The sequence below is a fragment of the Triticum urartu genome, chromosome 6A (genome assembly GCF_056163025.1).
Source record: "Triticum urartu cultivar PI428250 chromosome 6A, HENAU_Tu73, whole genome shotgun sequence".
Lineage (NCBI taxonomy): Eukaryota > Viridiplantae > Streptophyta > Magnoliopsida > Poales > Poaceae > Triticum > Triticum urartu.
This window is the reverse complement of record NC_141878.1, coordinates 24,596,375-24,610,861: the sequence shown is the minus strand read 5'-3', so window position 1 is coordinate 24,610,861 and position 14,487 is coordinate 24,596,375. Positions and strand designations below refer to the sequence as shown.

The window sequence follows — 14,487 nt, the reverse complement described above, 5'->3', positions numbered from 1 at the left end:
GTGCTTGCAACATTACGCCTCTTGCCATTAGCAAAGTACTTGTTCTTTGTAACACAATGGTAGTACCATCAGATGAAACAATTACCGTTAGCAAACAAATACATGGGTTAATATGAATACGAAGTTCAAGAATTCCACCAATCGAATATATCGCATAAGCGGTGTGCTCAGCTGCATCTGATGTTGTGTTTTGAAAATCAATCATGTAATCCATGACTCTAACCTTAATTAAAATAATCATAGTTTTCTGGCTAGTTTACCTCGAACTATGCTGGCATTTCTTAGAACTAATCATTGGAGACATGCATTCTATTTTATGCAAAAAAAAATATGAATTTTTGTCCAAAAGGACCAAGTGCCCAACGCAATTGCCAAAAAGACTACATGTGGATGGAAATGACAAAAGAGACCCCCTCACCCCAGGCGCCAGCCGCGCTAGCCGACGCGTGGCACCTGCCGCCACGCCGTCAGGCGGCAGGCCCTGCTGCCACGCGGCAGCCCTTGTATGGAGGTGTGGCTCTAGCGGATCTCGTGGGATACAGTTGGTGTTTCTTTTCGGTGGATTTGTTAAAATCTCAGTCTGCGTTCGCGTGTTTATAGGTTGGACCCTTTCGATTTACGCTTTTATTTTTCATTGGCGACGGGTGTTATTCTGATGCGCTGGTCCCTTGGGGCCTTAGCATGATCACTTTTCGACTATCCAGTACAACAAGGTTTGCTCCGCTCCGATGAGGGGAGGGCGGTGACGGCGGCGTGCCCTCGGCTCGCTTCAGTGCTCGTAGTCGTCGTTAGGTGGTCTACGGATATGGATGTATTTTTTTTTTACTTTTGGTGTTTTTTTGTACTGCCATGATGTATGATGTTTGATGAATAAATTGAAAGTTTTTGAAAAAAAAACCGACGAGGAAGAAAAAGACCAATAGCCTGTTAAGCTGACATGTGGGCCATACAACTGCTTCTTTCTGATCGCCGTCTCCTCCCGCTCAGGTCAGGCGCCAATCCCCCACCAAAACCTTCCTTCCCATCCCACCTCACCTCGCCTTCTCCTCTCCCATCCCCACCGCCGCCGCCTCCTCGTCCGCGCCGCGCGCGCGATCCCTCCGGCACCGGCGACCCGCTCCGTCAGCCTCTCTTCCCGTCGCCGTCGCGCCCCCTGAGGTAAGGCTCGCTCACCCGCGCGCCCCGATTCCTCCGCCCCGCGCGCACGCACGCGGGAACCCTCGCCGCCGCGGAGCCTAACCCTAGCTCATACCTCCTCCTCCTCCGACAGCTCCAGGTACCCGCGAAGGCGTCCGGACCTCAAGCCGCAGCGCCGCCACCGCCGGGTCGCCCGCTGGCCTCGTCTCGTCGTCGCCTCCATCACCGATGCATCAGGAGGTACTACCTATTACATGCCTTCCCCTCCCCTTGCAGGCTTAGGATTTGTCGCCCGATTCATTGGGTAGGATTTGCCGATCCGATTCCCCTTACCGGTGCTCTGCATTGATGATTCGATACAATCTAGAATGGGGCGGGAGATCGAATTTTCGAGCTCAATTTGTGGCTGCAACCAAAGTGTACACTGTCTGCGTCCGTGCTTTTGCGCATTTCGCGCTGAGGAATTTGGAGCTATGCGGGGAAGTGGGGGATTCACAGGTTGCTATCTGAATTATCGAGTTCAGATTGATTGGAGGGCTGCACTGCGAGATGTATAGCAAGCACTTGGGGAGAAAGGCTTACCAGTTACCACCCAATTCACTGAATTCATCGTCTTCACGCTTTGTATTTCCACATGTTGATTGCATAGGAACTGCAAGTGTCAAGCCTTCTTACAAAAGGAACATGCATGCATTGAGAAATTTTAGTTAGAGTTCAGATTGATTGGAGGGCTGCACTGCGAGATGTTTAGCAGACACTTGGGGAGAAAAGGCTGACCACCCAATCCACTGAATTCATGGTCTTCACGTTTTGTATTTCCACATGTTGCTTGCATACGAAGTTATGAACTGCATAAGCGTGTCAAACCATCTTACAAAAGGAACATTCAGCACTTGTTATTCACTATATGGATGCATGCGCAATTAGTCGTACCTTGTGATCAGGATTCCGGCATACTGCTACTTGGCACACCAGCAACTTCACTTTCAGTATCAGTAGAGTCAGATAGAGATGCCAATTTTCCTACACTGCTGAGAACTTGGTTCTTCTTCAAACGACATCCGGCTGCAGAGTTAAAAATTAGAGCAATGTTAGTACAGAAATAAGACATCTCTAGAAGTAGATATCAGATAGCCAGCTTCCTAAGAGTTCATAATACTACATTGTCCCGGACCAAAGACTTACAGTCAATTGAGCTGCATTGCGAGTTTACTAAATTCATCGTCTTCACACTTTGTATTTCCACATGTTCATTGCATAGGAATTGCATAAGAGTGTCAAGATGTCTTACAAAAGAAACATTCAGCACTTATTATTTACTATATGCATGCATATGCAATGAACCGTACCTTGTGATCAGGATTCAGGCATACTGCTATTTGACACACCAGCAACTTCACTTCCAGTGTCGGTAGAATCAGATAGAGGCCCCAGTTTTCCTACACGGATGAGAACTTGGTTCTTCTTCAAACTGCATTCGGGTGCGGAGTTAAAAATTAGAGCAATGTTAGTACAGAAGTAAGACATCTGCTGAGAACTTGGTTCTTCTTCAGACGGCATCTGGCTGCAGAGATAAAAATTAGAGCTTAGTACAGAAGTAAGACATCTCTAGAAGTAGATACCAGGTAGCCAACTTCCTGAAAGTTCATAATATTACATTGTCCCGGACCAAATACTTACAGTCAACTGAAGGAATAATCATGGAAAACACATTTGCCAAAAGTGAGATGCTGTGTAAAAAGGTACTCGTGCATAAAATAAAAATAGTTTGGACTACAAGAAAACTAACAAATGGCAATATACAGGTTGGATGTCTGATAATAAATATATTTATCTTTGCCTCTCTGTCCAACTTCTCATCAACTATATGATAACTTAATACAACTGAAGTTGTACCATAACACAGAACAGTTATAGAAGGGGGAGGGAAACTTTACCAGGTTTCTGCCTTTTAGAGGAAGAAGTAATTAGATCATTTACTTTCTTTTCAGCAGCTACAGTCTCAGTTGATTTTGTAAAGTTGTCTTCTAGTTTCCTTGTTAACATGCTCATCTTTTTGTCATCAATTTGTTTGGTTGACCTAGTAGAGGAATCTGATTTCAGTTATTGTGTTTCTCCAGATATGCTTCCAGGACCGCCACCACCTCTTCTTATGGGATATCCCTCTGTGCCGAGCGCATCACCCTCAGCTGCACCGTCATCATCCATAGGTGCCAGCATTGCCATCATCGCTATCGTCATCATCGCGTCAACCCTCGTGATCTTGTGCATTAAGGTCTTTTGTCGTAGCTCCCGCCCCCCTCGCCCGTCCTGGTCGCCATTCTCTCGCCGCAGCAGCATCTCCTGGAGGGCCTCATCATCAGGAGAGTCTGACAGGAAGTGTGCAGCGGCGGCAGCTGTTCATGCTTGCCCGGGGGCCAGTGCTTCGTCTAGAAAGCATGCAGAAGGTTTGGTGTTTGGGTTGAAGGTCCCTGTGCCATCTGCGCCCTCTCTACCAGAGGTGGAGCTGGTGATCTTGGGGTTGCTCTCGCAACCACCCGTGCTGTTGCAGCAGGGGATGTTCTGCTGCATCTGTGCCCAAAACTTTGCGCCTAGCGATATGATCCTGTCCCTTCCGGCGTGCTTGCATAAATTCCACGAGCGGTGCATTATCCCATGGATTCGTGGACACACACCTTACTGTTGTCCGTTCTGCGATGCTTCCATCACCATCCCCTTCCCTGACCCTGAAAAGACGCACAGCTCAGATCGCTATGATGTCGAGGCACAGACAGTGGTTGCGCCAGCACCGCCTGGAGAGGAGGTGGCAGAGGCTGTGGGTCTCTCTCGTGGGTGGCTGCGCTCTTCACTGGACAGACTCTCTGGCAGCTGGAGGGGATGCTCCAGCAGTCATGCCACTGCAGTTGTAGTGCCGGTGTCCTCACGACGTACCACGGGGAGCTGGAGAGTCAACAACTCTGACAAGGAGGACGTAGAGGCTGTTGGCGGCTCTCACGGGTGGCTAGGCTCTTTTCTGGCTACACTCTCAAGCACCTGGAGTGGACACTCAGACAGCCGTTCCACTACAATGGTGTCATCGGTGTCCTCAGGGTGCGCAACTGGAAGCCTGAGCCTGGTACTGAGTGGCTGCGGCAGTGCTGACTTGTGTTCCAGGAGCTGGGATCCTGAGGCAGTCGTGCAGAAGACGTAGTTCTTCGAAATCGATCATGCAAATAACCAGGCAAGTTTGTTCTGAAAACTCTTTGCTGCAGCACCAAACACTTGTTTTGAAACCTGCTAGGCAATTGCCCCTTGTGCCAATTCAGTTATGAAAGACGTGTTTCCAGTTTTATGTTTCGTCTCTTCTCATTTCAAGTTCTGATCCAAGTTCTACTTTCGTCTTTGCAGGCTGAAATGCTGTCATACCCTACCAAGAAGTAGAAAAGATGAAAAAAGATAGAGAAAAGTCTGTGTAGGACACACGAAATATATCATGAAAAGAGCATCATATCTCCGCATCAGAAAATAGAGATATCTGACAAAGGGTTCTGTCAAACTGTATGCCGTGTACGAAAAATCAATGGCATCAGTGAGTGTACTTTGTAAGCAAGTATATCTCATCCATCCTGTTGGTAGCCATTACTTTCCTGGTCGACGCTATGGCTTTGATATGGTAACTTGCGCCCTTCTGTAATACTTTCCTGATCGACGCCATGGCTTCGCTATGGTGTGTTTACTGTAAGTTCATGATGGATGACAATTTGGTGTGTTTACTGAAGGGTGAAGGCTTGGTCACACTTGCTCTCTGGATCTTGCCTATGTTCTGTTCGGTTGGAATTATTGGCCCGGAGCCTAACATAACCTGTCTTGCTGGCTTCTGTTTTCTGTTGACGAACTTGCTTCTTGTACTGATGGATCCCTCGAAAACTGATAAGTAGAGCTAGTCTGCAATTTATAGTTTATATCAACCCGTGTCTTCACTTGTACAGTTGTATACTGTTGTAGTAGTACATAAGGCTGGGTTAATTGTAATCTGGTGTTGTTCATCTTGATGCTTCTCCGTACCCTGACGGACCATTCCTGACCGAAATGCATGAAGATACTGTTAGTTAATGTACCTCTATCTCGTCATCATGTATTGCTCTAGAATTACAGCAGAAATACATGAACGGACACCAATAGATGCAGGTGTCTTGAAAAAGATAATCACAAACTTTACAATCTGTCATGAAGATGTGTTCTTCTGCTTCATATAAACCGAATCAGCGCCCGACGCAAGGCCATCCTGAGGGGGTCCATGGTCAAGGAGCTTATCGTTCTGTATTTGCCTCCTTGGATTCTTGGTCGTTGTGGATATGCACAGGCGACTTGTTCAAGCATAGATAATTTGATCCTGCCGTCCAACATACATACATACATACATACATACATACATATGCGTAGCAGGCTGTCCAGATCTAAGCACACGCTCTGCGCAGGCTGCCCACATCACAAGACTTGTTCCTACCCAACCCATGTATATACATACATATACAAATATACATGGCACTATGGCAGGATTATTCCCTATAAATACTAGCCAACATTATTGCTTAGATATCGCACAGTCGAAGCAGCGCAGCAAACAATTCCCAAAGCTTGACAGCGAGCACGTTCCTACCAGTATCAACACTGCTTGCTCACTCGTTTTAGTGAGGCGAAAACAGAAAAGAGACATGGTGGCCATTCGTGTGCTGCTCCTTGCAGGAGCTCTCTTGGCCTTTGCATGCTCGCAGCATGGCGTCGCCGCCTCCGACCCCAGCCTTCTCCAGGACTTCTGCGTTGCGGACAAGATGTCTCAAGGTGATGTAAATGCATACTGGCTAATACACCCTCATGGAATTGCAGTTAAGCAATCACTCGTCTCTGACATCTTACATGGATCGATGCATCCAATCACCGCAGTGCGTGTCAACGGACTCCCTTGCAAAGATGTGAAGGATGTCGTCGCGGAGGACTTCTTCTTTTCTGGCCTTCATATGGCCGGCAACACGGCCAACAAGCAGGGTTCCGTGGTGACCGCCGTCAACGTCGCGCAGATCGATGGGCTCAACACCATGGGCGTCTCCCTCGTCCGCATCGACTATGCGCCGAACGGCCTCAATCCTCCTCACACCCACCCGCGCTCCACCGAGATCTTGACCGTGCTAGAGGGCTGCCTCCACGTTGGCTTCGTCACCTCGAACCCTGAGAACAGACACTTCAACAAGGTTCTCGCCAAGGGAGACGTGTTTGTGTTCCCCAAGGGCCTCGTCCATTACCAGTTCAATAATGGGAACACTCATGCGGTGGCCATTGCGGCACTGAGCAGCCAGAAACCTGGAGTGATCACGGTAGCCAACACGGTGTTTGGATCGGAGCCTGCCATCTCAGATGATGTTATCACCAAGGCATTCCAGGTGGAGAAGAACACAGTCGATTGGATCCAAGCACAGTTCTAAAAAGTCTCGTGTTCCCGCGTGTGTTTCTTTGTTTAATTGTTCGTTGAAGTACTATTTTGTCTTTAGCTTCGTTTGTATTGCATTTCATTTTCTGTATAGTATTGTAAGTTGAGGACATCTAATCCTCATGTGTATGTCTTTTTACCTATGTAACATTGATGTATTGTGGTACACCCTAATCTGCACACGCTTATTGCTAACGAAACTCACTTTCAGCTTGCATGACACACATAATCACTTCTCTATGCGTGCACACGGTAACATGACTCGGCTATATCCATGACCCAAACTCAAAGCAAGGAAAACCAAAGATGATGAACAGCATACAGCAAGGTTAGCTCGTACAAGAAGCTCCACCGCATAGTTCACTTGGATTTTTGTGAGGTCCCACAAGTACATGTGGACAGTGTAAAGTACACGAATCAGCGACAACAAATATTTACTAGTAGTGATCTAAACGATCTTATATTAGTTTACAGAGAAAGTATCAAACCAAAGCAATGGAAATCAATGACAAATTTAACAAATAATTTGCCTTTGCAATAAACAAGTTTGGTCAGATCGCTGATTTTATTTCTGAGCGGAGTCAGGGCGCTGATGTGTCTCGCCCGCAGTGAGATACAAGACCGTCTCGCCTCAAGGACGCCCTAAACAGGCTGGCCCATAATCACGCAGGTACATGCAAAGTCTTTCTTGCGTGTGTCTTATTATTTTTGTTTGTATTTTCGAATTCTTTTATAACACATATACCTGCAGGAATGCTTACAAAGGGAAAGCTGTCAAGGAGGCATATTGTACTGGTTATTCTTCCTCTCTGTTTTGTGCATGCGTCGTTTGTGACTAGAAGTATACAAGCATGTAAAGAGACGATCCAACATTGCATTTCGGAAGTCACTTATTTATTTTTCCTTAACAATGCAGTAGATAATGAAGTAATAAAGTTTAACCATTAGTGTTATGTCTTTTTTTTACATAATTACCATCATGTTTTATTCACACATCCGGTGTGCCTCCAAAGGCTAGAAACCTGTAAACAAGTTTGAGTTTACAAATATTTAAAACGGATTTGCTATGTCTAATCTTGATGAGAAATAACAAAGTCTCATCTAACTCCAACACCATCTATACCAATATAAAAAGACCCAAATGGGCAGATTCAAACCATCTCAGCCGTCAAATCATGTTATCTAGCGGTTCAAATTGCTCCAATGTTGAGCACCAAACATGTTTAACGCTCTAATTATCCACCACTGCCATTGGTTATAAACACGTTTTGACTCAACGCTATCCCTTGAAATCTGCCATGTAATTAATATTCTATCATTCCCATGAAAAAGTAATTGATATATTATCAAATACCAACGTGCAACAGATATATTTTACCTAATATAATGTGCAACTAATATCCTACCTAATATAAACATGCATTGGACGTACATTATTACTAGTTTAAATAAACAAAACAAAAACTCCCCCCGGTCCTTTTTACTCTGCGTATTAGATTATTTTCAAGTCAAACTTTACAAAGTTGGACCAAATTTATATTAAAAAAATATCAACATCTATAATACAAAATATGTATACTATGAAACAACATTTCATAATGAATCTAACAATATTGATTTGGCATTGTCAATGTTGATAGTAGAGATACCTTGACTTCGGACGAAACTTATATGCAGACTAAAAAGGACTAGAGGGAGTAAAAGAAAAAAATCCTCACGAATCTTCATGTAATATCCAACGGTGTAGGATTTACACGAGGCATAGTTATTTCCAGGGCCGTCTCCAGAAATTTGGGGCCCCGGTGCGAAAAATAAATTATGCTACGGTTCGGCTATCAATTCATGTAATGCGTGCTTGTCCTCACATATATCATCCAAAATTTTATCACTCTGCTGAGCAACCGATTGCTTGGTGTCAAATGTGTCGTGCGGAGTACTCCAGGTTACACATTTGCATTATATGATCATCAAACATAAAATAGGATCTTCAAAGTATTGACCTTTGTTTCATATTATTGGGTGTGTATTAATTTAAGGGAATTCTGAAATATTAATCATTTCTTATTTCTAGCTCTTTGATTCCCTTCGATAGGTTGTTTCCACCAAATAAAAGTCTACGGTAAAAAAAATGGCCCCGCGAATGGAGCGATCTCCATGCTGATTCTCTTTGATCCGGAATCCTCACTCATGCAATTACCGTACCAAAATATCCGGAACTAAATGGTGTATGCAGTAGGGAGTTTTGTGGGGAAAAAACTTATTGCATGAGATGGAAAGGAATCACGCGCATGTAGGGGAGGTAATCAAGTAAAGAAATCCCATGCATGTAGGGGTGCATAGAGAAGGAAATAAATCGTCGGCCGATGAGAGATCATGCATGACATGCAACGTAATTAGCGCTAGATTAATGATTTTGGGGGCCTCATTTTTTTCGAGGGCCCTGTGCGGTCGCCCACCTTGGCCACCCTCATCGACGGCCCTGGTTATTTCTTATAAATATGTTGTGAATTTGCAAATAATATAGTTAAATCAAACAAGCAACATCACATTCATCGATTCAGTCATTTCCAATCACCATATGTATCCATCTCATCTCCTCCCTCCCCCTCGATGGATGTAGGAAAAGGGCCAGATCCCGAAATTTCATCAAAGCAGGGTCAAATCTCGCTCAACTTCTTCAAAATGGTTAAAGCACCAAATTTGACCGCGGCCGAGGGGGCTTGAAGACTTTTCGCCTATGTTGACTGCAATTCCGCTAAGTTGGTGGACATACCGCGTACACAAGCAACCACTCGCTAGCTCAGCTCCTGCTCCACAAAAAGCCGTGAGCTCCTTTTTTTTCCTGAGAAACTTTCAATCTATTCATTTTCAGTCGTGATCCTAACGATGAATTTCATGTGGCGGGAGCGGGACCGGTGGGCGTGGACGACGACACTGCCGACCAAGAAAGGACATGATATCTAAGTTTTGGTAGGAGTATATACAAACAAAAAACCAAGATAAAGTGAATCAACCTGTGGTTGAGTTGGTTAGGTGGACAGTGGTATCCCCAACCCAACAGGGTTCAAATCCTGGTGCTCGCATTATTGCTGGATTTATTTCAGGATTTCCGGCGATACGCTTTCAGTGGGAGGAGACGAGGCGCCTACGGTGACTTCGTAAATCTCAAGATGATATGTCGGCTCAGTCTCTCGGAGGTGCTCATAGGAGTAGGGTGTGTGTGTGCGTTCATAGGGGTGAGTGTATGCGCGTGTATATGAGCGCTTGTGTCTGTACTGATGCTAAAAAAAACCAAGATAAAGCAATAATAGACAAGTCTCAGATGGAAACCCAAGGCACAAACGAAACGAAAAGCTAGTGGAATACGCGTGCAATAGTCGTCGGTCGCTTTTACTCTTGTCGATCTCTGGATCGGGCAGGGACAACGGCCGGCCGGCGTCTACTTTGACTTGACTGCTGAACCATGGCGTGTCAGCAGGTGAATCGAAGCTTGGGCATGAGATAGCGAGGAAGATAGCGTGGGAAGACTATCTACTACTTCAAGTCTTTGAGCTAATCAATGGCGGAGCAGTATTAATTAGAGGCCCGTGTTACTCTGGTCTGTCCTCCCTCATCGATCTCTTGGCCACGGTCTGACGACCGACCTTGCATGTGAGCAATGGATCCAGCTGCCAGCAAGATGCTGTTCGACTCGCCGGCGTTCCGCGTCCACGAGGACGGCCGCGTGGAGCGCTTCTTCGGCACGGACACCACCCAGCCCGGCTTCGACGCCGCCACGGGCGTCACCTCCAAGGACGTCGTGCTCGACGCCGCCACCGGCGTCTTCGTCCGCCTCTACCTGCCAGCGCTCCCCGACGGCCCCGACCGCGGGAGGGAGAGGCTGCCCATCCTCGTCTACTTCCACGGCGGCGGCCTGGTCCTCGGCTCGGCCGCCTCCCAGATGTACCACGGCTACCTCAACTCCATCGTCTCCCGGGCCGGCGTCCTGGCCGTGTCCGTCGACTACCGCCTCGCGCCGGAGCACCCGATCCCGGCCGCCTACGACGACTCCTGGCTGGCGCTCAGCTGGGCCGCGTCGAGGGTAGGCGACCCGTGGCTGTCGGAGCACGGCGACGCCGGCCGCATCTTCCTGGCCGGCGACAGCGGCGGCGCCAACATCGTCCACAACATGGCGATCATGGCCGGCACACGAAGCACTGATCATGACGGTTTGCCCGCGGGGGCGGTGGTGGAGCGGGCGCTCCTGCTGCACCCCATGTTTGGCGGGAAGGAGCCGGTGGACGGCGAGGCGGCGGACACGAGATATCACATGGAGAAGCTCTGGGCGCTGATATGCCCGGACGGCGACGGCCTAGGGGTGGACGACCCGAGGCTGAACCCGATGGCTCCCGGGGCGCCGAGCTTGCGCGCGCTGGCGGGCCGGAGGCTGCTCGTCTGCTCCGCCGAGAGGGACTTTGGGCGGGCGAGGGCCGCCGCGTATTATCAGGCCGTCAAGGGGAGCGGGTGGCCCGGCACGGCGGAGTGGCTGGAGTCCCCCGGGGAGGAGCATGGGTTCTTCCTCCTCCAGCCGGAGCGCGACCAGTCGTCGGTTCTCATGGATCGGGTGGTCGCCTTCCTCTCCGCCGAATGATCTGCGATCGACTTTTCTGGTCAATAATACATTTTTTTACCTGTCAATAATACTTTACACAAACTGAAAAAGGGGTGCTGTTTGTGACGGGTCTGTGAATCTCAGCCCTTGATATGCCCTTCTTTAAATATCCAATGATCCACATTTTGTTTCATTCTTCAAAGAATCATACTTCTCTACAGCGGTGGAAAGCCGGGCAAATGCACAACGCCTGCTCTGTCTCCTCCGTGTCGATCGTGTAAACCATACTCACTCCACGATATTGCTTGGACTAGGATTAATTGTTTCTTTAGAGAACACCAGCTCTATACCTTAATTCAAGTTAATTTATTTAATAACTAGTATAAATGCCCGTGCGTTGCACCAGGCGAAAAAGAGACACAATCTGCTTCGTGCGCTATTGTGCATCGTTTTTTATATTCAATTAAAATAAACATCGATAATTAGGTTAATTTTGGGTAATTTTCTTATTTTTAATAAAAAATTGAAACACTATTTGGGCTTGTCCCAAACAAACACTTGACGTAGATAGTAGGACGTAGATAGTAGGACGTAGTCTTTCCCCTTAGTTAGAGATTTTCGTGATAAATTGCATATGCATATGGAATTATCCGTACAAATTGCACAAACATTATAAAGAAGGACCATCAAACTAATCAAAGTTTTAAATAACGACGAATGAGTCATTAGGAACATTATCAAGACATAGCAAAAGGGTCCATGCGTTGTAACGGGTACACAATAAGTTTGACAGTTCGTGTGTATTTAAAAATGTAACTGTTGTGGTGCACTACTGATAACTCTTTATTTTGACGGCCTTCAATTTTTTTCATAAAACCACTTCGACCTTGTTTGAACTTCACATCTAAAAATGGTTTTAGCACAAAACCATGTATATCATGGCATCAGGCCATAGATAGCACATGTTGCTCAAAGGCTTGTGAAAAAGATTTAAGTTTTTACGCTGCGATTTTTCTAATCTGGTCAATATAAACAGACTGACAAGATGCTCGACCACCAGAGGAATTTTCATACCGCTTCATGTTCCTCTTCAACTACCTTGGTCCTTCATCAAGCAACATGTTGCTTGACACCATTTCCTGAAAGTTGAACAATATTAATTCTCTAGAAGTTCCTTGGGTTGTAGCTGCTTGAACAAATCAATAGAATTGGGGCTACATTTACAACACTTTCAAGCCAAAGAATTAATTATCACGTAAGTTACTTAATGGCCACCCGGACATATTCCAGGTTGTATGGCGGTCACATCACATGACACTTTTGTTCTACATGGTGACATACAAAAACAACGAGTGATTGGCTTGTCTGTATAATTAGAAGAATATAAGCTTTTCAAGAGATCATCTCTTGGGAGTAATTAAGAATAAAGATAAAGCATTAAACAGTTCCCTTAACAATCACAATGTGATTCTACCTTTCCAAGATATTTGTACACAACTTTTAATTTTTTTTAACACTCTTTACTTCTCCTGGTAAGTTGTAATGATGTAAACTGCTTCAGGTGGTAATCCTGCCTAAAATGTTAGATCAAGGTTGCAAAGAGAACCTTGTGGCACACTCACCTATGAGTAATGATTCGATAAAGATCGGCTTCTGCCTTTCGAGTAACGTTTAGATAATGTAAGGTTAGGATCCCATAATTCCCCCCAAAAAGGATATCAAAATAATTCAACAATCTACAAATGATTATGATATACTCGTAGAAGAACTTGGAGATGTTCGCATAAGAAGCAAGATTCCACCTTCTGCCATTGGCTTTTGGATGATATAATGATATGTATTTATAGGGTCTTCAGTACTGGCACGAGTAGGAAGCACGGAGAGTGGGCATGGCCGAGCAGCAAATAGGATGCAGCCTTGCCAAGGGTGGTGTAGGAACACGCTGATAACCATGAATAGAAGTTTTGCTAAAAAAAAACCACGAATAGAAGTAGCAACAATCAGCTCAACTCACCTCACTTTGTAACAGAAAAATCACACCTACAATGGAAGCAACATAAGTACGTCACCATCGGTCCAACACCAAACCAATGAGCTTTTAGATCTGTGGACCTGCTATTTTGATGTATTGACTGGAACAATGTACAGTCTGGTAAAAAGTAACGGTTGAAAATAATGCAGAATAATATCTTCTAGCTTAATATACAAAGGAAAATGAAAAGATCATTATAACAGACATGGGAAAGGTTTGAGATAGGTTCTATATTAATGCTCAAAAAGCCACTGTCTAGCTCAGAAAGTCATTTTACTTTCGATAGCATCATCAATTTAATCTTGAGGCCTTCTGGAGTTATCTCTTCAAATCGCAACAGTCCCATTTCTTTATGCCACCAAGATTTTTTTGAAGATTTTTCGTTTGAAAGTCTACAATCCCCTCTTTATTTATGACAACCAGGATTTTTCAATCCGCATCCAACAATCTCCTCTATTTATGCCACCAGGAATTTTCATCTCACAATCTACAATTCCTTATATTTATTCTTCCCACCGGATATTTATTTCTTCCCTACCCACAACTCACTCTTCGTTAGTTGTTTTGTAGGCTGCTTGTTAATTCTCATACTCACGAACACATATAAATTGATGAAATTAGGTGTAAAGAAGCAAGGTGGGACTATTTATGATGTTAACAAACTTGTTGGATAAACATGTGGGGAATACGAGAAACTTGGCGCGAAAACATCTCGTATGAAAAAAGAGCCCATGCGAAGGCACAGCTGAACGACGGATGTCACACGCAGTCGAGCGAAAACTCCAACCCACGCTTTGCATTAATTCCGCTACAAAAATTCATATCATTATCTTTTTAATTTATTAGAATGTGGCACGCGCAAAGCCAACTGGCGGTTCAATATAGATCTATATAATACAACAAAAACTTTTACAACAGCTTTTTTTTGAACATCAATACAGACGCAAGCGCTTATACATACACGCATACACTCATCCTATGAACGCACACACGCACACCCTACCCCTATGAGCATTTCCGAGAGACTGAGCCGGCATGTCATTTTGAAATTTACAAAGTCACCGTAGGTGCCTTGTCGTCGACAGGAACATCTCCTCCCATTGAAAACGCATCACCGAAAATTCTGAAATAAATCTAGGAATGATGCGTTCACCGGGACTTAAACCCTGATGGGCTGGGAATAACACTGTCCCTCTAACCATCCAACCACATGTTAGTTTACACTTTCACAACAGCTAGGTAGCCAGATTGGTTATTTTTTTT

General features: G+C 45.4%; 2 protein-coding genes and 1 pseudogene across 3 annotated transcripts; all 3 read left to right on the top strand.

Annotated features, from left to right (window-relative positions):
• Nucleotides 1-995: 995 nt before the first annotated feature.
• On the top strand, nt 996-4,360 carry LOC125516385 (uncharacterized). Its single transcript, XM_048681854.2, has 3 exons — nt 996-1,158; nt 1,271-1,377; nt 3,258-4,360. The coding sequence occupies exon 3, from the start codon at nt 3,260-3,262 to the stop codon at nt 4,325-4,327; it is 1,068 nt and encodes a 355-aa protein (XP_048537811.2). The 5' UTR covers nt 996-1,158; nt 1,271-1,377; nt 3,258-3,259; the 3' UTR covers nt 4,328-4,360.
• Nucleotides 4,361-4,527: 167 nt separating this feature from the next.
• Nucleotides 4,528-6,596, top strand: LOC125517259 (putative germin-like protein 2-2). Of its 2 annotated transcripts, none has more exons than XM_087527615.1 (2): nt 4,528-4,643; nt 6,097-6,596. In XM_087527615.1, the coding sequence occupies exons 1-2, from the start codon at nt 4,610-4,612 to the stop codon at nt 6,594-6,596; spliced, it is 534 nt and encodes a 177-aa protein (XP_087383741.1). In that variant the 5' UTR covers nt 4,528-4,609. The 2 variants fall into 2 exon arrangements, with proteins under 2 accessions (XP_087383741.1, XP_048538395.1); XM_048682438.1 differs by lacking the exon at nt 4,528-4,643 and adding an exon at nt 5,832-5,958 and having other exon boundaries at nt 6,061-6,596.
• A 3,469-nt stretch (nt 6,597-10,065) lies between these two features.
• LOC125513639 (2-hydroxyisoflavanone dehydratase pseudogene) lies at nt 10,066-11,385 on the top strand (annotated as a pseudogene).
• The last annotated feature ends 3,102 nt before the right edge of the window (nt 11,386-14,487 follow it).

Excerpts from the sequence above, each read along its gene's own strand:
- LOC125517259 (XM_048682438.1), top strand. The coding sequence starts at position 5,832 with ATGGTGGCCATTCGTGTGCTGCTCCTTGCAGGAGCTCTCTTGGCCTTT. Across the intron at positions 5,959-6,060 it reads TGCGGACAAGATGTCTCAAG|TGCGTGTCAACGGACTCCCT; the intron begins GTGATGTAAATG and ends CAATCACCGCAG.
- LOC125516385 (XM_048681854.2), top strand. The coding sequence starts at position 3,260 with ATGCTTCCAGGACCGCCACCACCTCTTCTTATGGGATATCCCTCTGTG.